The 27870-nt window shown below is 43.8% G+C and overlaps 1 protein-coding gene across 3 annotated transcripts in view; it reads right to left on the bottom strand.

The window, feature by feature from the left end:
* Window positions 1–19079, bottom strand: part of PHF2 (PHD finger protein 2) — a 186679-nt gene extending 167600 nt beyond the window's left edge. For 2 of the 3 annotated variants that reach the window (XM_075287606.1, XM_075287607.1), the window contains exon 1: window positions 18785–19079. In XM_075287606.1, the coding sequence (XP_075143707.1) occupies window positions 18785–18882 (98 nt within the window). In that variant the 5' untranslated portion in view covers window positions 18883–19079. The remainder of the gene's footprint in view (window positions 1–18784) is intronic. The other variant, XM_075287608.1, reaches the window with a different exon arrangement.
* Window positions 19080–27870: the final 8791 nt, after the last annotated feature.

Raw genomic sequence — 27870 nt, 5'->3', positions numbered from 1 at the left:
CTATTCCTTTTGAAAAGCCCCAGAAAAAAGCTGAAGATGAAACAGATTAGCAGAAGTTTGGTAATGACAACCTATTTCTTGGTTACTTGTATCACTCATTTCTAGGTTTAGTGTTCCTTTAAACTTCCTTGCCTATGATAATAAAGACATGACTCTGCTAATCTTTCCAGCCTACGCAGCAAAGCTGAAAAAGCGATCCGCAAACAACAAGAAATGTCAAACCAGTATGCTGCAGCAACTAGTGTAAAAATGGAATCATGCTTTATAATACAAAAGATGTTTTACAAAAGATTAAGGCTAAAGCCCTACGTAGCGGGACGCAGCAAAAAAAAAAAAAAAAAAAAACTACTGAAAAATAACCGCGTTTTTGAAAACACAGCTTTTCCGCTATAGTTTTTTCTACATTAACTTTGCAGGAAATGTCAAATGCGGCATTTTTTTTTTTTTGCCATGACCACAGCACCGCATTTTAGCAACCTGGGGTTCCAAAAGAAAAAGGACCAATAAGGGAACAGGACGTTCACACTTCTATTATATTCAATTACTTGACAAACACCCAATTGTATTATTTATCTATCGATAGGGTATTATCCTGGAGTATCATAATAAGACTCCTAAAACCAGGAAGCCCCGATTACCCAAGAACCAAAGAACTGAACGAAATCCAGCTGCCTTCAAAAAAGAGAATTAAAATCCAACAACCCTCGGGTCTTTTCTTGCGCAAAAGAAAATAATTCATCTCTAGTGAAACAAATAATATATTCTCTTGTAGCGCCACTTTTAAGATCACACTTCTCTATTCTTTTAGCAAATAATCAGCAAAAAAAAAAAAAGACCTGTTTGATTTCTCTCCCTACTTCTAAGATGCATTGTCGGCATAATCCGCTGAAAGCCCAAGGACAAGGTATTATACGCTGGAAAATGGTTTAATCCCCAACAATCAATGAATTTCATTTCAATGGCAAGTGTGGCCGAAAACACAGAATAAACAAATTAGTTGCGAAAAAGATCTAAAAAGACAAAAAAAAAACCTTCCAAGATTGGTTTCTCTAGCATCACTGTCATTTGTGGCTGATAATGGGATGAAGGTTGAACAACCCCAACTTGTATGAAGAACTAGAGTCTAGACGGTTTGGCCATTTTTCGCGTCACTTGTGTACCCACTCCTGAATGGGAGGGCTCTCCAGGACCATAGGCCATTATCGAGCATGAACATGTTGTCCGGTGACCCACTGTCACGTGCAGTGCTAAGCAGGACATACATAGGAGACTTGGGTTGGTGGGAAATACTGACCATGGAAGGTGAATGAAGTGCCCAACTAACAATCTTTCAGAATATGTTATGGAACAAAAAGGACTGGACATGTTAAACTGCAACATGACCAATCCTTTATTCTCAAGTGCACCACAGTTGTCTGTGATTTATTCCCCTCTTTCACCGAGTCATGCATGTGTATGGATAGTCATTCAGAATAGCTGTCGACCATATGTAATAACTGCTGTCAGATCCCATCAGTTTTTACATTAACTGGAGGCCAGCATGGTCTTTGAGGTCTGTCAATGATGAAACAGGGCTTCTTTTCAGGTGATGTCCAACAATGGTCATTTATCTCCTAGAAGTCCAAAAAATGTCCAATCCTTAGGACCCCACTGATCACTGGAACAGGGGTCCTGAGACCCAGTACCTCCATGTTGGATGATAGCAGTGAGAAGGCCAATGTTGCCTGCCTACCCATTCACCGTCAACAGCATTTGGCGGTTTCCGTCAGGACACATGTCCAGCCAAAACTCTATTCCACCTTCTCAATGTTATCATGCCATGGAGAGTAATGGAAGGCACAGGACTGGAGGTTCTTCTTATACGAGGACTTTCACTCGTATAAGTCGTGACATAGTTGCTCAGCTTCAGTTTATCCCCATCCAACCATAGAAATGGCATCTCTGAATGGTCTGATAGTAGTGTCAAACCTAGGCCCAATCTATGCCCCTGTTGATCTCAGCCCTTAAAAAGGCGAGACCTTGCTTACTTCACAGCAAAGCTGAAAAGCGATCTGCTTGTGTGATCGGTAACACGCAACTAAAATTTCAATGTGTTTTATAAAAAACTAGGCTGAAAATATCTCTGTTAATAAAGCCCTTGCACCCACGTCCGCTCTCTTTGTACCCAGTTGTCCTCAGCTACTTCAGGCCTATTACCTGGAACACGTCATTACCGGGCCGCGTCTCCCGAAAAAGGTCCCAACTAATGAAGCAATACACAAGCAGTTTGATGTTCTCATTAACTCCATGTTATTCAATGTTCTTTACGTACAAATAGAAAGTTTGATTCCGTCTTTCATCAAGAAGAAAACACCAGTAAGTCGCATCATTTCACGTCTCCTCATTACAGCTAATGGATTTTTTTTTTCTCCCTGAAGAACATCTTCATACTTGTATTATAAGTCTTCAGATCCGGCCGCACACAAGTGACTGAGCGGGGAACAAGTTGATGTTGTCTTCTAATATTTAAAGCATATATTCCAGTGTTTGTTAAAAATTGATGGAGGAGACGTGCCTGCGGGTGCGCGGAGAAAATGCCATTTTTTCTCTGAAAATACATATCCTAATATATTGTTTTCCTGAGCTCTGTGATCTCAGTGAAAGGAAACCATTACAAGGAAGGCTTTCATTCCTAGCACTCATCGGCGGGGACAGGAAGGTAGGTGAGAAGAAGTCCGCAAAGATGTGTCAGTGTATACTGCCCGGTGTCCAGTGACCATATATTGTCCTCCAGAACCTTATAAATAAGGTGTCGCCAAATTTTTTTTATTATTATTATTAAAACCGGATCAGACTCCATACTTCTCTCTTCTCCTCAATCTATTCCTGGCTTTGACTCCAAAAAAAAAAAAAAAAAGCATCAAAATCTGCAACAAAAATGGCTGCTTTTCTGCAATGTGTGGTCTCAGCCTAAAGAAACCAATGGCACATGTGATTGCAGCCGAAACAGAGACCAACCGTGACCCAGGAAAGCCTCAAGAAGAAGGAAGTGGCAGGAAACTGGTAAGTTATCTCTTAGGGCGAATTCACACGCCCAAGTTTCAGCAGTTAAGCTCTGACCGTAGATGTTAGGAGACAGACTATCCCATACTATAATCAGTATGGGGCCATATGTTACTGGGAGGCAGGGACGCCCATCATCATAGATAACTATACAGAGACGTTCTCCCGGTCCAAGGTGCAGGCCGGTAAATCCGTCCTTACTCTCTTTGATAATGGCATTCAGTATCTTTTTGTTACCCCTTTATTAGAGTTTCTATTAGGCACCACTGTCATAGATGTCATCATAAATACTGGAGCAGGATCTGCCATTTTATCCATTCCATGAAGGGAACACAACAAACCCCATTATAAAGAGGGTCTACCCAGTGCCGCTGGTGTCAGTCATGGGACAAACTAGGCCCTGCTGCCATTATCCTTGTATCATCCTATCCTACTAATCCTACTAATATTATAATGTTTGTTATTCAATCACGCAAAAACGGCTGAACGGATTTGAATGAAATTCGGCACACAGATAGATTGTAACCTCAATTAACACATAGGCTACTTTTTATCCCGGTAACTGATACTGACGTGACTGTTATGAATTTTTGTTCACATACTATATTACACTGCTCTTATCTCACCTTCTGAGAGAGCCAGGGTTGTTATCTCTCTGTGTAAACACACATTAACCCTCAGTGTATACACATTTGCATATTATCTGATCTGCTCCAGGCAGTGCTGACACACTGAATGGGCAAACACCTTTAATCCAAATTGGCAGTTTGCCAATTTTCAACATGCCTGGAAAAAGAGAATCTAATTTGTCGCAAACAATGACAAATATGAAGGAAGCCAGAAGTCAACAGAGTTCTCCTCAAGCGCAATCCTGAGGAGGATCATCGACTCCAACAACACATGCATTACATGGCATCCCAGCGAGCTGCTGAGATGCCGGAACAATCACGGGCGCAGCGCGAGGAACGTGTTCAGCGGCAGGCCAGCTTGACAACTGCAGAAACGCTGCAGCAGGCAAATCATCAACACCAACAACACGCTCATTATATGACGTTCCAGCGAGGTGCTGAGATGTCGGAACAATAACAGGCACAGTGCAAGAAACAAATTCAGCGGCAGGCCAGCTTGAGAGCTGCCAAAAAGCCAGAGCAGGCAAACCATCGACGGCAGCAATTTGCTGAATATAGCCGTTTCATCAATGGCAACAACCTGCAGACGAAGTCGCAGGCAGAAGCTAGTGTTCCTATAAAAATCAGATACGAATGCAGAAGTGAACTTAGCCTTACAAGAGGAAGTGCAGCTCTGGAGCACAGACTGCAGCTATGCCAAGAATAATAGTTGACAAAACACAAGCCTCAGTGTCAAAAATCGAGTATATAGAATATGGAGGCTTGTGTCTGCTTTGTTGCTGTGTGCAGCACTACTGTATCAGTTCCAGATGCTACAGGAGATTATATATAAAAGATATGTCACCCGTTCAGCGAGAATACACAGATGGCAGCCGCCTTTTATACAGAGGCATTCCACGCATGTTTAAGCCTCTCTCTTCTCCCCCAAGCCGGGCACATCTCCATGTACAACATAACACAACAACCTACAGACAGACTCACGGCCATATTGTACAGACCAGTAAAACAGCGCCTGTGCCCCATGTGCTCTGACTGGATGGGAAATATACAGATGCAAATGCAGTCAATGAAGGAATTCCGGTTTAAAGGGATTTTTGTTTTCTTTTACCCTAAATTGAACTTTATACTGGTGACCTAATCACAGGATACATCACAGTATGCAATCTGTTGGTGACAGTGGAAGAGTGGACGGGGCTGCTGCGGTACCTGAGGATGCTAAAACAGATGATCAGCGCAAGGTTCTGGTCTCGGACTCTGATTTATCATATGAATAGGTCACTAGTAGGAAAATTCAATTTAGGACTGGAAATCCCTTGCACCTTATTTATTATTGGTTTTTGATGTGTTTTGCACCATGCTCAGCCAGGGGTACATTTTAAGCAGTAGAGGTTGTGACATAATGCCATGTACAAAGCTGCACTAACATTACCATCCAGCATGAGCCATATTGCCGTATACGACACATAAAGCGGCGCTATCACCCTGCTGCTATTCTGCATTGTGTCACCGCTGCTCCATTCACTTGGCGTCTCTCCTGATCCTGACACCGTGCATCTGCCTCAGTCTATTGACAAGGTCTGCTGGGCCCTGGAAATAACAAAATGTTGTATCACCCGTATGACCAATGTGGAAATGTAATGAATATATGGCTTCCTCGATATGTGGCTATTCATTACTACCCACAGCTTGACTGCCATAGTCCAAGATAGAAGGTATTATTAACCTGAAAAGGAACTAAAGTAAATGCTGTAAAAGCGATATCCTGTGAATAAAAACTAATATTTTCTTTGGATTGTTGTTGTCCTCCTGTCCTGACACATAGGACGTGACAGCTCAGCTATCCTGGGCCTCAAGAGTAAAGCAGAAACTGGTGCAAAACCCAGAGAAGCACCAGAATAGGTGCAGCGGAAAATTGGCGCACGTGACAAATTTTACTTTTGCACACCTTTATTTTTAAACCAGTTAACAATTTTGATTTGCTGGACATCCCATTAAATTTAAAGGTGGTTTGTCCAACAAACAACACGCATCCCCCCATGGGGGTCAGACTTCTTCCATTATACCTATAGGGAAACTATAGCTATAATTGGCATGCTGTGATTTCCAAAATCACAATGGTTTTGGAAATCACAGCATCTCTGATACCCTGTGTGGATGGGATTGACTAGAGTTTCCTATATGTTACCCATTAATTTTGTAGCCCTTTCCTGGGTTTGGCTCAAAAAAATGCACCAAATTCTGCAAAAAAAAATAAAAAATACAGTGATGCTGTGGATAGGCAGTAAATGCCGTTTGAGGGATAACCCCATTAAACTGTCACCAATTTTGTGCCAAACCACTATCTAGCAGTCAGGACACACTGGGGGATTACAGTTTTGCAATATCTGGAGGGCCACAGGCTGCCGATCCCTGACTTAGCCCATAAATCTACTACAAACTAGTGACTCCAGCAATGAAGTATGGAATAAGATCACTTACTCGCACACAAAGTTTAAGCTAATGGGATTAGTGTTTTTCAGAAATAAAAGTAGATCATTCATGGAATAACTTCCCGGAGAAGGAGGCAGGCGCCAATAAAGTGACAACAATACAGACATAAGGCTCGGGGAAATTGACAGATTAAATAGGCCCGCTGTTTCCGTCATGCTGTGAAATTCTATGTTAGATAGAGAATTACTGGCATCAGATTTTACACATTATGTAATGAATACCTTTAACTAAGTGCAAATACGCACACGCTATTGTACTTTTTTTTTTTCGTTGTTTGGTTTGCCGTCTGGGTGGGAAAAAGTAAGCAAAAAAAAAAAAAAACGTAAGAAAACATGACCCGGTATTGTCTGATCATGAATTCTCCCGGGTCTGCGGAGTAAAGTTATTTTCCTCTCTATTAGAGCTCATTTCTCGACACTGAGAGCAGAGCACTTGGCAAACACTGGTGAAGGTTGCCATAGAAATTCTTTTTCCCTTTGCTTTCATATCAAACATTTCGGCAACACCCCCCTCCCCTTCCAAGCCTAACCCCACCCTACCCAAAATGTACTTTCATTACAGAGTAATTGGCAGCAATCTGTAATATTACACTAAAACCTTGTAAGAAGCGCTTTATTGGTGGCGTAATGTGAGCTTTCTGGACACGTCCCGATCTACCGATCAGATATCTAGACGTGCACTACCATCTGACTGTATACTGTATACTGTGCGGGGGATGTAGACAGTAAAGCGAGGCATTAGATGTATGTCAGTCGCACCTACGATTGCAACAGGACTGGCCGACCATCTAGTGGGAGCCTCTGACAGAAGGTGTTGGGGGAGAGAAGGGTCGGACATGTTGAATTGCAATGTGGTTTTGGTCACTTGTGGTAAAGACACTAAACCTCCTATAGGTCCTTATGGACTGGGGGTTTAGTGGCCCAAATCTCCTCAGCCACATAAAAAAAACTAACAGGTGTATTATTTGGGCCGGCTCAGTTCTTCAGTGATGCTAGAGGAGTACACCCAGGGTTCAGTGCGTATGCGCCGGACCTAAGGTACATGCACAGAGAAGCTGGGGTGTACATCTCCGACTTAGGCTGAAAATTAGCGCAGGCACTCATCTCTAGGTAAGTATAAAGCTTCTTTTATTTCTAATGCAGCTGCAGATTACATTATAACAGGGCAATTTGGAACACTAAACCTTCGGTCCCTAAGGACCTGTGCGTGATTTAGTATCCTGAATCGCCCCGACACTGTCCCTTTAAGTACTGAGCCACAGACCCATATGAATGCACTGAGTTGTGTGCAAATCTTTCAGGACTGTGGAGTCGTAGTAGAGACCAATTTTGGGTGGATTCGGAAAAAAAGTTACCAACTACCAAAAGTTACATCTGAATCACTGGCTGTTATCATGACATAGAGGAGCTTTACTGTTTCGATTTGACCATGGCTGTCCTTTATGAAGGAGTCAGAGTTGGGCTTGGCCTACCGACTACACGGCCACGAAACTTGTAGACAGAAGCGGTCATTCAATAGTTAAAATGAATTTGCTGCACTACAAAAGGCAGTAAGGTAACCTTGGGCTCATGACTTTTCCTGCAGAAGGAGTCTTCTCAGCTATATTGCAGAGGCTCAGCCCCTTCCTTGGCAAGAAGGGCAAAAACTTATTTTTGCTGGCTGTCCTGCAATAAACAGAGTATGCGACAACCCTGCTGCAGAGATAGCGACTGAGCATGTGTGACCACTTGCACTCAACTCATTAGGCGGACGTGCACATTAGCAGCTTGTAAATGGCAAAAACTGTTCTATTCTTTATAATCTATATCTAATTTATAATCTATATATTAATATTAATTGTGGAACAGCCTTCAGAGGACCTTTCACCAGCCCCAACAACTCTAGTTCTTTCCATTCTTTTGCCTTCATCTTCTTTTCTTCCAGGATGAAGAAGTTCGCGAGTGTACTGCGCACGCTCCGACACCATTTTGGTTGTAGTTCTAAGTTCCCCTTAGAACTACGCGAGCGTACTGCCCATGCGCAGTATGCTCGCAAACTTCTTCATTCCGGAAAAAAAGAAGATGAAGGTGCGGAAGAGTGAGCACAGGAGGACGTCGCTGGAAGAAGACACAGAGGAAGGCGTGCCAGCAAGATGACGTCCGCCAGTGCACGAACCGCCCACCGTGCATGGGTAAGTATGATTTTAGTAATCGTTTTTAGGGTATTATTTAAAAACGTGGGGAGCTTTTAAAATAAGATTAGCGGTGCCTGAATAGCCTTTTTAAAGGGGCTCATACGGCATAATTTTGCTGATAGAGCCCCTTTAATAGGTGACATGCCACTGAGTTTTTTCATTCACTACCACCATTCCTGAGCAACCATTATTTTCAGTGCCTCATATGCGAATTAAGCGCACTACTAGTGGGTGGTCTCAGGCAAGGGGGGGTGCAATTCTGACGGTGTCCAATCAGAAGCATAAAGTGTCAGAGAACTCCAGCCTGAGATTACTCACCTGAAGAGAGCCCAGTTAGCATATCACCCAAACTACCTGAACTAACTGTTCAGGAATGGTGGGGACTCAAGAATAGAAAGAACTAGAGTAGGTGAAGGTGGTAAAAGGTCCTCTTTAAATTTGTATGTTCTTTGCATCGAGTTAGTGAGGGTTAGAGGTCCTCCCTTTATAGCCCCCCACAGAAGTGGTAGTGATCGTAACATCCCCAATGCAGATGCACCAACCCCAGGAAACAATGTCACCATGTCACCGTGAGATAGATCAGCATTTCGCATTCAAGGTTGCAAGGCTGATATGAGAACGGCTTAGCAGGCTCTTCTTCTAAAGATCAGCATTCTGCCAAGTGACAAATCAATTTAAGACATTGCTCTAAAGACATGACATATGGCTTCAGCTATTTGTGGTGTGACTACAATACACGCTACGTAAGACAGAAAGAGAATCCATAGGATTTATCTTCATATATATATCTAGAGGATAAATCATAGATCTATATTACACTTAGGGATTGAAACCCTTAAAATGACACAAACACGAAACAGTCTTAACAGGATCTAATAGGACAGAGATGAAAGACATCGGCACCGAGATCACTGAAAGGGTTACCCAGAAACCAGCATTTTGTACATGTTGGATATTTCTGGTGTCCATTTCTATCTTCCATCATTATCAGAAAGAAAACCAGTTAAAACTCATTTGTATCTGGCAAATCACATGTACGATCCATCTGTGAGGTCGACGCCCAAAGAAGGGACTGCTCCGCGCATGCGCAGGACCTGAACTAAAGACTGAAGATTTCAGGAGATGTATGATAACGCCACCATTTACTTCTCCACAGTACGGGGGATTAGTGTCCTATCGGTTGGGGTTTGACTGCTGGAACCCCTCATGATGAGGTGAATGAGAGGTCTTGTTCCTCTCTGAATGAATGGAGCAATGGTTGCATGGGTTGGTTGCAACTCTTTCATCTACATGGGACTGTTGGAGACAACTGAGCGCTGTTATCTAGCAGATGTATAGAGAGGATTGGAGAACAATGGACATAATTGGTGGTCACTATATACATCCAGTGAACCCCTGGCAATCACTTATACCTTATACTGTGTATCGGAGTTAAAGGGATCTTATTAGTATGTGATCTGTGGGGGAGTCAGACAACCAAACCCACACAGATCAGCTGTGACATGGACAGGAAACGTGTGCAGGCTGTTTCCATTCATGTCGGAGCAGTACACCAGCCCTGGAGACTGCATAGTGGCGGTTTCGGGGAATTTAAAAACCATTCCTATTACTTAAATCGTGTACTTCCATCCACTGCAACAGCTTCCGGCCCCTAAAAGCTGCTGGAACAGCTGATCTGTGTAGGATTTGGACGTCAGACTGCCACAGATCATATACTCATGACCTATTCTGTGGATACGTCATCGGTAAGAAAATTCCATTTAGGGGCTGGAAAACCCCTTTAAGTAGCTATAGTGGGACAGCCGCTGTGAAAGAGCTGCAACCCAGCATGTAACGGGTGCTGGACAGGTTTTAGAAGAAGAGGCCAGGTTCCCAATACTATAAAAAAGCTATTCCGCTGCAATGAGGCTGCTGGCAAAAACGGAGATATATGTAAACATATTTAGAAGTGCCCTACCAAGCTCAGGGGCAAATCTACTGACTCCCTTTAAGGGAAGCTACACGAGAAATTGTACCAGCTAGGGAACAGGGAGACATATGGCTGATGGCACATGATAATGGCGGTAATACACATAAGAAGAAAGAATAACCTCTTATTCATCATGCAACGTAATTACATTGGTATTTCAGGCACAAGAATTTTATAGCGTCGTACTATGCCATTAAAACTACCGCTACTATGTAACAACATAGACAGAACTCACTGCAAAAGCCATCACTTCTTCAGATAAGGATTTCCCCAGGTTCTAGTAAACAAAGATTAAAATAGCGATCGTACCAAGAATCCACATGAGCGGTGATCTCTCGGCACGGGACTGGCATACGAGGACACATCGTGCAGGAGCGCAACGGTCTAAAGCAAAGTCATTCAGTACATAATGGCCCAGATGTACTAACAGACTGAGTGCGAACTTAGGAAGTCTGAACAGTCGCCAGATATGGGATGATATATCTAGATTTTCTAGTCTACGTTTATATCACCTTATAGTTGGCTTATTATGCGCCAAAATTTTACGACACAATCAGACATTTATAGCAAGTTGCTAAATTTTAACCCAAATGTACCAAAGATGCACCATATCCACGCCAGGTTCTAACCACAATAGTAAGTCGGAGTCTTTTATAATGTTATACTTCTGCAATATTCCATAAATATGGCCCCCCCCAGCAAACACCTGCTACAATGTATCATCCGGACATCCCATAAGACAATGTAACTGCTCTACAACCATCATCTTACTCCTATGGATACAGAAACCTGAGGAATGTATCAGGTCCATCTATACACAGTGACGTTTAGGAGACAATACTGTACCATATATAGCACAGAGTACGTATGGACCTATGGTAAGTACACGAGTCACTGGAAGAGTCCCTACAATGGAGATGATAAAACATTACGACTAGCTAAGAGCACCTGCAATGTCACTAAAGGGTTAAAGGGTTTTCCCAGGGTTTCTAGGAATTTGAAAAATCCCAGAGGAGATCAAGGAAGGTGGACGTCCGTCCTCAATCCATGGCCGCAGAAAAGGATCTGGTGAAGTATGTGATGACGATCCTCTCCAGCCACATTCGGCACAGGACTTCCAGTGGAGAAGACACGGCATGTACCGACACAGACAGCATCAGCAGACACCGGAGCACAGGGGACAGGCAAGCACCTTCCACGGCCTCCTATGGGATTTGTCCAATTCCTGGACATCCCCTTTAAATAATGAGGACCTAGCCTTAGGATAGATCACCAATATCTGATCATCAAGTGTCCAACACCCAGGACCCCCACCGATCAGCTGTGCCCTCTTTCTTGTGCCAATTACATCAGTCTCGTAGTACAGCAGCAGATCAGTCCCATTCAAGTGACGGGGGCTGAGCTGCATTACAAGCACATTCCCTATGATATATGCTGCTGTATTGGTATTCTGTTATGAGGACACATCATTTCCTCTAACCAGCTGATCTGTGGGGTCCTGGGTGCTCCCATACTGACATCCTAAGGACAAGTCATTAATATAGAAATGTTGGAAATCTCCTTTAATATTCAGATACCAGTCACAAACCATGGACAGGTTATGGTCTGATGTTGGTAGAAGGCAGCCATGTTTTTCTAACCCAGTACAATCCCTTTAAAAATCTCATTGGATGACATTACTACAGCTGAACCCAATACAGCGATGTGTGGCAATGCTGGGGATGGATATTCATGCTTGGCAGACATTTCTTATCTAACCAGTTTACACAAATGCTTTTTTTTTGTCTTACATAACTTATTAAATAACTTCTAATGAATTCTTCAGACTAGACTCCCACTATAATGTATTCTCTGTGCAGTTTCCCTAGCTTCCATTGACTAGAGCAGATAACAATAGTGGGAACACCCTTCTAGGGGCACAGGACAGCCCCATTATTGGGAACTCTAGGAATCCCAAAGGCCTGATTAAATGGTCGGACATTAACTCATAGAATTGCCACCATACCAACAGGTGGCGCTAGGGGAACAACTTTGTTTTGCGGAAAGAGAGCTAAGGCCTCATTCACATCAGCATTTGGATTCTGTCCGGAGGAATCTGCATGGGGAATACAAACGCAATTGCAAGCGCTGTGCTGTAAAACCACACAGACCCCATAGACTAGAATGGGGTCTGTGTGCTTGCCGTGCGCTGCCCCCACGAATCATGCGGACAGGAAAGTAGATGGTGAACTACTTTCCTGTCCCCATGATCCCTGCGGAGATCTGGCAGCAAGCACACGGACCCCATTATAGTCTATGGAATCAGTGTGCTTTTACTGCACCAGCGCTTGCAGTAGTGTTCGGTATTCTGTTCGGGGGGTCCTCATGCGGACTCCCCCAGACGGAATCCAAACTCTGATGTCAATGAGGGGTCACAGTCTGGTTAACGCAAGTTTTCCAGGTAGAATTCAATGTTGAAAAAGCCCTTGTTCTGCCTCTTACTGTCTTCAATCATAGTCGGCAAGGGGAAAATTTGTTGTTGTCCTATTCCAGAAAGGGGGCGTAATAAAGTCTTAAAACTCAAGTTTGCCATTTTTCTGCTGCAAGCTTAAACCCCCTGCATACGCCCAAATGTACAACTGATGTGGGGCCGAGTTTGCAGTGGAACACATCAGACGACACTTGACATGACATCCGAATATCATCCGAGGGCATTCTGTGACGGCAGGTCCTATTTTGCTCCACGTTATTGATACAGACCAGATACAAAGCCCCCATAGATGTGAATGTATAAACAAAAGCACTAGGATGATAGCCAGATGTCACTCTCACTATTATTCCGCTGTACACTCGGCCCCACACTGGACGCACGCTCGGCCGTGTGCACATTAACCCCCCCCCCCCCCCCCCCGCTCACATCTTCGTTTGGTAATCCATTCAGGGAGTCTGTGTAGGGACCCCACCAAACGGAATACCAAACGCATTGGCAAGTGGTTAGCCGTGAAAGCACACGGACCCCAACGACTATAATGGGGTCCATGTACTCTCCACACCAATCATAATCATGTGGACATGAAAGTAGATTGTGAAGTATTTTTCTGTCTGCATGTTCCATGCAGAGACCGCACGAAGAGCACACGGAAGTGCAATTCCTCTGTTACTCCTCCAGGAAATGTATGAATTACGCTAGGTTCACACCTGCGTTCGGGTCTCCGTTCTGTGGTTTCCGTCTTCTGCATGCAAGAAGACAGAAACCACAGAACGGGTTCGGCGGTGAGCATTTTATGCTCTCCGCCGCGAAACCGTTTTTTTAAACCGGACACACAGTACTGCATATCCGACTCTGTGTCCGGATTTTAAAAAATGGTTTCGCGGCGGAGAGCATAAAACGCTCACCGGCGCTCACGGCCGGACAGCTTTCAAACTCATTCAAATGAATGGGTATGAAAGAATCCTGCAGGTTTCTGTATCCTGCCTCTGTTTTGCGCAAGTAACGGAAACCTGCAGAACGGAGACCGGGCGCAGATGTGAACGAGCCCTTAACTGACAACTTGGTTTTGCTGTTACTACACGGTCTAGCGCTATCCTATCGGTGCTGACTGTGTAATGTCCAGTTGTCAATCCGTTCACAATTACCGGAAGGAACAACAGAGGAACGGCACAATGCAGAGATGTAAGCAGGGTTGTTCTATCATGACGAATGCGGGTATTTACTAACAGGGACATGTCAGGTTCTCATTACCATTGACTGCACAGAGATTAGATATTCCATTTACGCCTGATCGCTGGGACCCCCGCTGACAAATATAAATTAGGGACTGCAGAGGTCTGAAATGGATATCTAATGAATAGGGCAACATCACCATTATAATCTGCCCTAACATGGGACACATACCCGCTGCTATACAGCGTTGTCCTCGTTTTTCCCTGAATCTCAATGTCATGAATAAAATATCTAAGTAAATAAAAAAAAATAAAAAAAAAAAAAAAAACACATCATTGCTTGCAGACAGAATCCTTGACATTGAAGTCGGCCTGCTTTTCCACAGGACATGGCATCTGCTGTTCCCTACACCCTGCTGCACATGCAATGCACCATATCGGCCTGCTATAATCCAGCACTGTACATAATGGGGGCAATCGCCAATGTCATCAGAAGAGAGCAGTCATACATGGAGGAGTACATACAATGCAAGCGGACATGATGAATACACACTCAACAAACACACTGGCATATATACATTACTATATACCTGACCTTCCGATCATCCTGACACCCGTCTGCTAATCACAGGTGTCAAAGAGAATAGAGCGGGAAGTCCACGGTCTCACAGAGCAGGAGGCCACTCAAGGGTTAAATCACTGGCTCACAGGCCTTGCCATTGTATCTGGAATTGCATTATAAGCAATTCCCTATTATACTGCGATTATTACATTGCTCCAGACCGCCGGATGCAGTTACCAGTACGACGACCATTCACTGATGTCAGGAATATGCAACTGGTTTGTCCTGGATTTTTCTGGGGAAAGATGAAACCATTATCATTACTTGGCGCTTTGTTCTCAGTGGTTTTATTGTACCTGCATATGCCCGTCGTGTATAACATAATGCACATCCTATACCATATAGTGCAGATCACATCCAGAATCCATATAATCACAGAGATCTACTGGACTATGATATGTCATCTGCTGTCAAAAAGGTGCAATTGGGAGAAGTTTTTGGTGTAATTTCTTAATTTTTATTCCAATACAATTTTAATTGCACCATGTGAATACAACCTAATGAGCACAACACTATAAAAGTCTCACTGTAGCCCCATAAACATGGCCGGATTAAGGACTGACCTGCAATACTGTGCACCCCACTGCCCGCTATTTGCCCACACTGGGACTCCAACTTTAGACCACAAGAAGCGGAGATCATTTCATTTTCCCCAAATGGGTCATGCTACATAGTACACCAAAATATTCCACAAGCAGGGCTATGACCATATAGACGCACCACTACTACTTGTCTTTAACTACAGGTTAGGTGATACATGCCCGAGTCCTGGGACCCCCATGATCCCCTATCCCCCATTCCTATTTATTGCATGACCACAGTGAGGATGAACATGTATGAAGTGGTGGTCGAGCATGTGCAATTCAGCTCCAATCAGTTCCATGTCTGTCAGAAACGGTGAAGCTCTGTGGTTGGCTGTCCCGGCAAGCCCTATAGGCTTTGAATGGAGTCGCACTGCCACTATGGAGGTATAGGGCTTAGGACTGGTAGGCACCTGTAGCATTTAGACGTTTTTTTTACAATTCTTGTGGATAGATGATAAATATCAACAATCCTTTAAGGGTGCAAAGGAGTCAGTGCATGTGGTAATGCATATATATGTGGGACTGCATATATATCTGAGGTACAGTATATATCACACACCGGTAACAAGGCAGCGTGCATGAGGCATGTAAACCAATGCACTCTACTGGCTAGGATTCTAGGGACTATTCCTTTACAGAGGAGGTAACACTGGTTACTAGTTCCTGCAATCCTACCATAAACCATACAAGTACCTCAGACCTCAGTAGAGAGTGACATGACTAAAGTCTTGTGGGCCTCGGTGCAATCATTTGTCCGGGGCCCCAAACCTCATCCCTACAGTGAATTCTTAATAGTGATGGTTACAGGTGCTAAGGAGTTTGCTCAACCTTGGTGTGGTTAGGGTAATCTGTGGGTCTCCTTGGCTTATGGGCCAGATGGAAACTGCAATCTCAATACTGATGCCAGTGCTTAATACCCCCCCCCCCAAGGCTCCTGGGCCTCGGTGCGACTGCATCCTCTCAAGTTACACCCCTGTCGGTAGAGCCACGGTCTCGGAGATATAGATAAAGATCTGCCAAAACATTTTTTAAAAATCCTGCTTAATATTAGGTGCTCTGTAGGTAGACGGCCCTATACTCTGCTCGGTGTTCAGAACATTTACCAGCAACATATGCTAGAATATCTCCTCTGTGGGATCGGACCAGACGGTAGTATATGGATCAGTCATCTTAGGGCATCAGTTGTGACTGATGCCACTTTTGATAGCACTGCGCCCCAGGTATACTCTGTAAGACCAGTCACTTTAGAGATGTGCGGACCCAATCATCTAGCCTTTAGGTCTTTGTCACTTATATCCTTACATTGCTCACTTTTCCGTTTCCAGCACTTTGCCTAATACATCGCACGTCTACACAGAAGCCATTGCCGCCATATAATAACTAGCGTACTTCTATGTATGCCGAAACACCAAGGCAATGGGGTCAGTAGGCCAAACCACCGACTTCGACTCCTTCATAAATGGCTGACAGCCCTGGTCACAGTGAAACATTACAGATCCTCCAACTCATTAAACACTACTGACTAATTGCTATGGCAGTAAATAAGTAACAAACTACACATCTAATTAATGATACAATATTGATAATAATAGAACTAATAAGAATTCATTTTATTTTGCAGAGTCGGAGTCTGTAACTTTTTCCCCCCGACCACAAATGACCCCACAACCACACGGGCATGAGACTCTCTCCGCACGCCGATCTATTAGGTCAATTTCCCTTCATCCCCGTCTTCCATTTAGAATTGACTCCAAAATCCACAAACTGCAAAGTATGAACAAGGCCTTCAGTATACCAGGAATTACCGCCTGTCAATGAATGGTACGATCAATACTTGAAGTATTGCCACGCCGTCACCCATCTTCTCCCGTCATCTCGAAGACTTCCCCCAGCTGGCACGCCATACGCAGGGCTGACTAGGGAATCACCTCTTTATTGCAGAAGAAATGTGACAAGCAGCTTTACAGAGCGCTACTGACTGGATGTGATCTATGGCACCTCCCTTTACTGACACGCTCCATAAATCTCCTGCAAAAATCTAAACATTTACTTGTCCGTATGTATTGGCAGGATAGCCATGCCCCCCCACAATCTATGCTGGCTCCGGCCTGGGCATCCTTGCCCTGTGCACAGCGAGAATCCCTCCGACACTTCTGGATGTCATCTTGGCCATCCTTCCCGGCTCGGCTGAGCCTGGGCACAGGGGCACTGGTCTTCTGTGGAAGAGGCAGGAAGTAGTTAATGGAGCACAAGCTCCTTATTGTTTGCCTGTCAATGAAGCAGCCAGAGCGAGACCAGCTGATCCCCATTCACTGCCACTAAAACCATTCACAGCGGCAACATTTCCTCCTGATGGTGCAGTGCAAAGCACTGGGGACGTTCCAGGCACGACAACTGGAGACGGCAAGGACCGTCATGTCCCTCCACAATAAGGAGCCTTCACTTCGAAACTTGTACGGCGACTACCCCACAAAGTCCATACATCCGTATATACAACCTATACGCCAAGCATGATAATCTATAGGACGACTGTTTACATCCTGACAGGACTGTGCCGAGCCACCACACTGAACGTAGCATTGTCACTGTAAGGGAATGTTCACACTGCATGTTTTCACGTGCATTTTGTCACCTAAAACGCTCGTATGACACGTGAAATACAACAAACAGCGCTGGGAAGTACACGGCGCAGCTCATGCATGAAGTGTATAAAGAAAAAAGTGACATGTCTGCTGCCCAAAGAGCGTCAGGATACGGAAAAAAATGACACAACGGACCGCAAATTAGATTAATAGCAAAATACGTGTCCTAATTTGTCCTAAAATACGTGTCCATACACCGTGTGAACACAACCTTACGGTGAAGGGTTACGGGACACTCATCGGATATCATGACAGTCAAATAAAGCATCAATTGTACTGTCTGTTATCCCTCGGCAGTGGAATTTAGGGGAAATATTAGGATTTAATACAGCGTCATGACAGAGCGGACTGTCACAATATGGAACCGGATCCAATTATTAACCGGTTCTGGGTTATCGCAGGACGGCAATGTCTACGGTGAGAGGAAAAGTCAGAAGAGACGATCATGGAGGATAACGTTATAATGTGACAAGTCCTGAGGAAATCCAGTAGCCGCTCAATCATGGAGCAACAATAGGGGCGTCCATAGCGGAGCCCCCTCAATGGGCATGTGAATGGGGACATGTCAATGTGAAGAGACACAGAGCAGGCAGCACACAGCACAATGCAATCTTAATAGGAAGCAAGAAGCAGAAGAAGAAGAAGAGATGGAGGCGGCAGCAGACTGTCATTCCCACCAAAAACAAACAGCAATAAGAAGAAGCCTATCGCGCCACCCGCTCCAGCAGCGACACGGTTAATGCCTCCGCTGCCCCAGCAATTGCACTATGTCGCGATAGCAGAGTCGCGCATGGCGCATACGCTCAGAGCATGTCAGTCTATCGCGACATACAGAAGCAATCTAGCAGCAGCACACAAAAGAGACAAGATGACAATAAGAGCCCCCACCAGCGGCGGCAGCAGCAGCCCCCCACATCTCCCCGGGCAGGAGGCCTCCGACTACAGCTGCCCGGCGCTCACACACTACACACCCGCTCCACCCGCTCCGTACCTGCCGTGAAACCAGTCCTTGCAGGCGTCGCACTCGATCATAAAACGGGTCACGTCGTAGGGCAGGCGGCAGATGCAGTACACAGGCACCGTCGCCATGTTAGATCCCCGCTCACAACAACACTCCCAGGGAGGGACTGACAGGACACCGGGGAAGGAGGGAGGGGGTACACGGCGGAGAGGCGGGAGGACGAGCCGCCCCCGGGACTCCGGATCCGGACACAATGCGGGGAAAAATGCGGGAAAGTTTCCGTGGGCTCTCCCCGAGCTCCTCCCGGATCAGAGCGAGGGAGGCGGCGGCTGAGCGGGGCTCGGAGCGGGGACAGGCTTTGTCTGTGTGCCCCCTGGTGACAGCTCTACACAACCCTGTGTACTACACACTGCACCACACACACCTCTGTATACTACACAACATGCTGTGTACACTACTGCACACTGTATATAACACTACTACACACTGTATATAACACATAGTACTGCACCACACACACCTCTGTATACTACACAACATGCTGTGTACACTACTGTACACTGTATATAACACATAGTACTGCACCACACACACCTCTGTATACTACACAACATGCTGTGTACAGTACACTGTATATAACACTACTACACACTGTATATAACACATAGTACTGCACCACACACACCTCTGTATACTACACAACATGCTGTGTACACTACTGTACACTGTATATAACACATAGTACTGCACCACACACACCTCTGTATACTACACAACATGCTGTGTACAGTACACTGTATATAACACTACTACACACTGTATATAACACATAGTACTGCACCACACACACCTCTGTATACTACACAACATGCTGTGTACACTACTGTACACTGTATATAACACATAGTACTGCACCACACACACCTCTGTATACTACACAACATGCTGTGTACAGTACTGCACACTGTATATAACACTACTACACACTGTATATAACACACAGTACTGCACCACACACCTCTGTATTCTACACAACATGCTGTGTACACTACTGTATTATATACTGCACACTGTATATAACACTACTACACTGTATATAACACATAGTACTGCACCACACACCTCTGTATACTACACAACATGCTGTGTACAGTACTGTATTATATACTGCACACTGTATATAACACTACTACACACTGTATACAACACAGTACTGCACCACACACCTCTGTATACTACACAACATGCTATACAGTACTGTACACTGTATATAACACCTAGTACTGCACCACACACACCTCTGTATACTACACAACACACTGTACAGTATTATGTACTGCACACTCTGTATAACACTACTACAAACTGTATATAAAACATATTACTGCACCACACACACCTCTATATACTACACAACACACTGTACAGTACTGTATTATGTACTGCACACTCTGTATAACACTACTAAACACTGTATATAACACCTAGTACTGCACCACACACACCTCTGTATACTACACAACATGCTGTACAGTACTGTATTATATACTGCACACTGTATATAACACTACTACACACTGTATATAACACATAGTACTGTACCACACACCTCTGTATACTACACAACACACTGTAGAGTACTATATTATATACTGCACACTCTGTAGAACACTCAGCACACTGTATACAACACACAATACTGTGCATAGACCTATTTATATAACACTGTATGTAGACCTCTGTATATACCACTACTACACACTGCACCACACACCTCTAAATACTACACAACACACTCTGTACACTACTATATTATATACTGCACACTCTGTATAACACAGATCACTGTATACAACACTGTACATAGACCTCTGTATATGACACTACTACACACAGCATACTGTATATAACACACAGTACTGCACATAGACCTCTGTATATAACACTACTACACACAACACACTGTATTTAACACACAGTCCTCCACATAGACCTCTGTATATAACACTTTACTACACTCGGTATTATGCATAACCCTCTGTATAACACTGTAGTACACACGGTATTATGAACAGCCCTCTGTCTAACACTATACTACACACAGTACACTCAGTATTTGGCACAGCCTCTGTGTATCACAATACTACACATGGTGTTATGCACAGCCCTCTATATAACGCTACATTACACATAGTAGACTTGATATTATGCACAGCCCTTTGTATTACACACAGTACACTATTATGCATAGCCCTCTGTAAAACACTGTGTTGTACACTTGATATTATGCACAGCCCTCTGTATAACACTATACTACACACAGTGCACTCGGTATTATGCATAACCCTGTGTATAACACTGTATTGCACATAGTACACTCAGCATTATGCACAGCTCTCTGTATAACACTATACTACACACAGCATACTCTGACTGTATAGCACAGTACCATATTTGCACACTGTATACCACACAGTCCTCTGTATTCACTACACTATCCACATCACACTGTAAGGGCTCGTTCACATCTGCGTTGCCCTCTCCGTACTTGAGGTTTCCGTTTCCTGCCTAAAACAGAGGCAGGAGACGGAAACCTGCAGGAGTCTCTCTCACCCATTCATTTGAATGGGTGAGAGAGATGTGCGGCGGTGAGCGTTTTGCGCTCTCCGCCGCGAAACCGGGTTTTATAATCCGGACACAGAGTCGGACATGCAGTACTCTGTGTCCGGATAAAAAAATCCGGTTTCGCAGCGGAGAGCATAAAACGTTCACCGCCGCGCACGGCCGGACCCGGTCTATGGTTTCCGTCTTCTGGCATGCAGAAGACGGAAACCATAGAACGGAGACCGTGAACCTAGCGTCAATAATGCTCGACCTCCTGGTAACACTACAACACACAGCATAATGTATATAACACACACATCCTTCTGTATAACACTATACTACACTGAACAATGGCAAAAATTAACTAAGCTGCTCACACGCAAAAATTTTGAACTTTGTCCATTTTCTGAGCTGCTCACTCACTTGAGAAATGTGGCCAGATCAAGGTGGGCTGGGACGGGGGGACCCTTTGGCAAGACACAAAACTAAAATGTCTGGCGCATAGGCCCTCTCGTGGTGCGGCAGAATTATTAAGTGGCACCTTTACTATACACATCACACTATGGGGGAATTTATCAATACCTTTACACCAGATTTCTGCCGCAGTCTGAGTTATAATGCAGATCTATTCCAGTTCCTTCATGGTGTAGACCACAATTCTGGTGCATGGGTGTGCACCTGGTCTAAGAAGAGGCCGGAGACTCTTCATAACTGAGCCATGCCCTGAGCCTGATGGGGCCTATATTAAGTTTGGCGTGACTCTGCCCCTGTATTTTACATACTGCACGCAGTATAACACTATATCACATACAATAACACGTACTTGGTCAATGCACATTTTGTACAACACTAAATTCTATACTTCAACATATAACACTATACTACATACAACACGCAATGTATAACACACCGCACACTTTGTATAAAACTTCACTACAAGAATAAAGAAGTCTAAAAAAGCAACGCCATCATTGCTGTTTCACATTTATTCTGCCTCTCAAAAAATAAAATAAAAAGTGATCAAAAAGTTGCACTGGAAACCAAAAACAAGCCGCCATCAGTTTTGTCATGTGGAAAAATCAAAATTAAATTATCAAAAAATATGGTAATAGAGAAGCAACATTTCTAAGCAGTAGAACATTGCAAAAAACATATAAATCTGTTGTAAAAAAAAATTGACCCATCTAACATTTACATGACACAGTGAATCTTAGAAAAACAAAACCAAAAAGTAATGGTTTTTTTTTATTTTTTACCATGTACCACTCCCCCATAAATAAAATACAAATATTAATAAAAATATATTCATCACATGTTACTGTATATTTTCAAATTGTGCCATTAAAAGTACTTAAAAAAAAAACAAGCCCCCATACAGCAGAAATATTAAAAACATTATGTCTCTTGGAATGTGACAATAAACAAAAAAAAAATCCCTTAATCTTAGACTCTTCCCATGCCGCACTGTAGTTCTATGTTACCACTGTGCCATATTATTATGGCATGGTGATGCCTCCTTGACGCTGCCTTTAGGCCTGACAGGCATTCGTACATGGCAGCCCAAAGGCCATTGTTAGGCCTCTTCCTAATATAACAACCACCCAGGCCCTGGGCCCAGTAGGCTAATGCTAAAAAACGCAAGAAAACAAAAATATTGCAAAAATGATCAAAAAAACATTGGTTTGGATTAGTTCAAGTTCTTGTGTAAGACTAAAAAAAAACAAACTATGGATTGCCACACACACAAAAAAAACAAGCCCTCAAAGATATGTCAATGAAACCGTTAAATAATTCTGGGTCTCATAATGTGGTTCCCTCAAACAATGTTAAGGCTAAGGCCCCACGGTCTGGAAACTCAGCGCTAAAGTGCTGCAGGAACAACCGTGGCGTGAACACAGTTCTTTCGCAGCGCTTTGAACAGAAAATTCACGGAGTTTTCCTCCGGACTTTCAGTTACATTTATATCTACAGGGAAGCCGCCAGCGTTTCCGTAGATATAATTGATATGCTGCAATTTTCAAAACCGCAATGGTTTTGGAAATCACATTGTGTCTGCGCTGCGATTTTTTTCTGCAAAGTGGGGATAGGATTCGCATGAATCCCATCCACTTTGCAAGTACTATAAAACGCTGCGATTTTTCCCGCGGCGTTTCCACCGAGAGCAAATTTGCGTCGTTTCCGGCATAACATAAACTACTTTTTTGGGGATCATTGTAATTTACCATGTTATGCTTACCACACAATGAATACCGTAAACCCCCCCCGACGTAAGTCGGAAACATACATAACTGTACCATATACAGTACAGTACAGTCTTCCCCGCTGCACACTAAATCACGTACTGTACAGGGAGAGCTGGCAGCTTGTGTTTATGCGGGAGCTGACTTTTTCTCATAGGAATGCATTGACCAGCGTTGATTGGCCAGTGTACAGCATTCGGCCAATCAACGCTGGGGGTCTGTGAGGAGGCGGAGTCTAATATCGGACCACAATGGAGACTGCTGTGATCCTATCTTAGACTCCGCCTCCTCACAGACGAGCCTCTGGCAGAATCAGTGTTGATTGGCCGAATGCAGTACACTGGCCAATCAACGCTGGTCAATTCATTCCTATGAGAAAAAGTAAGCTCCCTCGTAACCGCAAGCTGCCAGCTCTCCCGACTAGCAAGGACGAGCCTGCTGCAGAACCAGCGTTGATTTGCCGAACGCTATACACATGAGTGGCCTAAGGAAAGGACTCATGGACAGGTGAGTATGTTTTTCTATTATTTTTCATCTTCCTCTGCCTCCAGAAGAAAAAAAAACATTTTTCCCGGAAAGTCTGTTTAAGGCCAAAACTCGGTGTCCTTACCTTTCATGTCCTCATTAATGTACGTTTTTTATAATGCTAGACGACTGACTGTGCTGAATTCAATGCGCTTTCCTGGTATGTGTCCTGGTGCTGGAGATATTGGTTCATTTCTGCACCGATATTCCCCCACTGTCAGAAGGACAAGCCTTACAGCCTAGCGTCATCGCTGAGTGGTAAAGAACACCCCCTCTGACAGTACAAGGCTGTGAAAGAGAACAAATATTTTATTAATAGCAAAATAAAATACTAAAATCTAATTATAAAAACAAAATGTTCATAGTAGAAGTCCCACCTCATCTCCAGACTTGGCTTGTAACAATATCTACGAATATAAAACATGAAATACACACAGGCATTATAACAAAGTTCACATAAGTATGTATTGTATGTTGATCAGTGGCGTAACTAGGAATGGTAGGGCCCCGTAGCGAACTTTTGACATGGCCCCCTCCCCCCGACCGAGGCTGAAGACCTCGACCAAATGACCCCTATTCGCCCCTGCACACAGTATTATGTCCCATTGTAGACACACATTAACAATTTTTCAGACCCCAGAGTATAATAATCGGAGACCCAGAGGGATACCAACATAACAAACTACTGTTACTTACCTATCTCCTGACTCCCCTGCATTCTCCGTCGCTGTTGGCCATCTTCCGAGACGTCATGTGACTGGGGCCCTGCGTCGTGGGTCATATAACATCACACAAGTAGGCCGAAGCCTGCCTGGAGAGATAAGTAACACAGTTTTTTATGTTTTCTTACCTCTCCTCGGCCTCCGATCGTTATACTCGGGGGTCCAAAAAGACCCCCGAGTATAATAGTGCTTGTAGGGCCCACGCCGTCACTTACCGATCCCGGCCCCTGCCAGGACCGGTAAGTATATAGGGCCCGTTACCGGATGGAGTTCGGCCTATTTAAAAAAACGCAGTGGTAGCGGCTGTCACTGGGCCCCTAATGTCCCGGGCCCTGTGGCAGCTGTCTCTGCTGCTACGGCGATAGTTACGCCACTGATGTTGATGCACATTAACCATGAAAAGGAAGGTTCAATTCCAGCAACATGTATTAGACAGAGGGTAATCATCCTCATAGTGAAGGTATAATGGTGTAAACAGAATAGACATACATAAAAAGGTCACCACAACATATAAGCATGTAGTTAAATAACATATAACAGCAATGGACAATACCAGAGATAGGAAGCCCCAACACGTGTCTCACCCCTATGCTTCATCAGGGGGTCAGATAACTCGAAAAGACCCCTGATTATATTACTCCAGCCCCCTGACAAAACTTAGGGGTGAAACACATGTTGGGGCTCATGGTGGAGGTCCCATCCTATCTCTGATATGGCTCAGTAATTGCCTTGCAGCACTGGAGTACCGAGTGCTTTCCGTTATGCACTTACCTGTATGTATCCATTCTGTTCCGATGAAACGAAGCAGGATAAGGCCCTCGGGTGGCACACACAGACATGAAGCCTAAGAGAAATAAGAATAAGCAATACACATTAGATGAAAATTGACTGTTGCAGGACCCGATCCTCCATATCAATGATCCCACCATCAGCTGCCAAATCACAAGGGTCAGTTTAGAAAAAAAATCGAACAAGTTATGCCAAACGCTTTTATTTTCACTATCAAATCAAAACTTTCAAACGCATCAGATATTTTTTTAGTCGACAAGAAAAGTGTTAGACTGTCATTGTGGTATCTGCCAAAATTCGCTACAAAAGTATAATGTGTATGACCAGCTTTAGGGGGAAGGATTGTTGGCCAGCTACTTCAACCATTTCTTCTAACCATTACAGTTCATGTAGACAAAAATTTCAGAATCCTGTCTAAGTTTTTATAACTCTCTGTACAGGTGCCCCTGGGTACTACAGTTTCCTCCCACAATCCAAAAACATGTTAGTTAAAGAGAACCTTTCACCACCTCATCAATTCAAGCCCTTACCATCTAGTAATAGTCACCGCTCCACTAATTTCAGTGCAGTTGGAATTTCTGTGATCCCTCACCATTGCTGAGTAACAAGCACAGTTAGTTTTGGTGTTTGATATGCTATTTAAGCTCTGTAATGTCAGGTGGGCGGTGTCAGGCAGGGGGTGTGACTCAGAGCTCCAATTAGAGGCAACCAGTATCAGAGCTCAGATACACACCCCTTGTCTGCTCCTGCCTGACACCGCTCTCCTAATAGTATAGAGTCTAAATAGCATATCAGTCACCAAAACTAACAGCATTGATTGCTCGGGAACGGAGGGGGCTAGAGAAATAATTCCAACTGTGCCAGAATCAATGGAGCAGCGTCTATTAATTCATGTGAAGAAATAGACTTCTTGCAGGTGGTGAAAAGTCCTCTTTAACTGGCTTTTTAGAAAATGTACTGTAAGTTTGTAGATGCAAATTTGAGGTGAGTGAGAACCTCTGTACAGAAGGATATACTGGCGCTATATGATCAATGTCAATTTTTCGAGGGCAATGACGGTGTACAGCATAGCACAACATACGCTACAACTCTTACCTATCCTAGTGCTACTAGCACCCTTATTTAGATTCATGGCACTTTTACCTCTGGCAGAACTGCACTTGCTCTTGAGATCACAGGGATCTACTACTACCAATAAAGAATCTATGAATTTTATTATTAGATAGTCTGCAGAACTGCCTAGCAATAAAAGGTTTCCACTATCCCCCCTTCCTGTTGCATCTAGTTTTGAACTTTCTGACAGAGCCCCATTTTTCAAATTGGACATGTATCACTTGTATTACAATAACTTTGGAATGCTTTAACTTACCTAAGTGATTAAAAAAAAATTTTGGTAAATTTTGGTTCATGTGTTTTGTTTGGAATTAGAAAATTTCTAATTTAGATATTTTCTACTTTTCAGACGCTCATACCACACAAATGAATTAAAGGGGCTCTATCATTGGAAAAAGTCATTTTTAACTAATCACATCCTTGCATAGTCTTTAGAAAGACTATTCCACACCTACCGTTTATATGTAAATTGCCTCAGTAGTTATTGAATGAGCCAGCTTTTATTCATATGCTACTTAGCCTTCTCTGTGCACCCTGGAAGTCTCAGCGAGCACTGTCTTCTATATATATACAGCTCAGGCTGCTGCTGACTCCTCCTCCCTGCTCTCACACATAACATAGAGAGGAGAGCTGGCTGACAACTTCCTGTGCACGGGGAAGGCTGATTAGCATATGAATAAAAATGGACTTATTCAAACACTACTGAGGCAATTTACATACAAAAGGTAGGTGTAGAATAGCCTTTCTAAAGACTATGCAAGGACTTAAATGACAAATACCCCTTTAATGTATATACTCGAGTATAAGCCTACCCAAAAATAAAGCGAGGCCCCTAATTTTACCACAAATAACTGGGAAAACTTATTGACTCGAGTATAAGCCGAGGGGGGAATCCACCATTGCAGATAAAAAGTCTGGCCATGTGCGTTACAGCTTAGTAACTCCATGTGGATCATAGTAATAGCAGTTAACCCCATCATGTCCCTCACATTAACCCCCTGTGTGCCTCACATAAGAGTTACTGATATGTGGGACATATGGAGGTAATAATTAGGTATCTTCATAATTAAGGTCCTTTATTAGTACCCTCATGTGTCTCACATATTAGTAACCCTTATATGGG

Source organism: Leptodactylus fuscus, chromosome 9 (genome assembly GCF_031893055.1).
Source record: "Leptodactylus fuscus isolate aLepFus1 chromosome 9, aLepFus1.hap2, whole genome shotgun sequence".
NCBI lineage: Eukaryota > Metazoa > Chordata > Amphibia > Anura > Leptodactylidae > Leptodactylus > Leptodactylus fuscus.
Note: the sequence above shows the minus strand (reverse complement) of the source record. Positions and strands in the feature narration are given on the sequence as shown.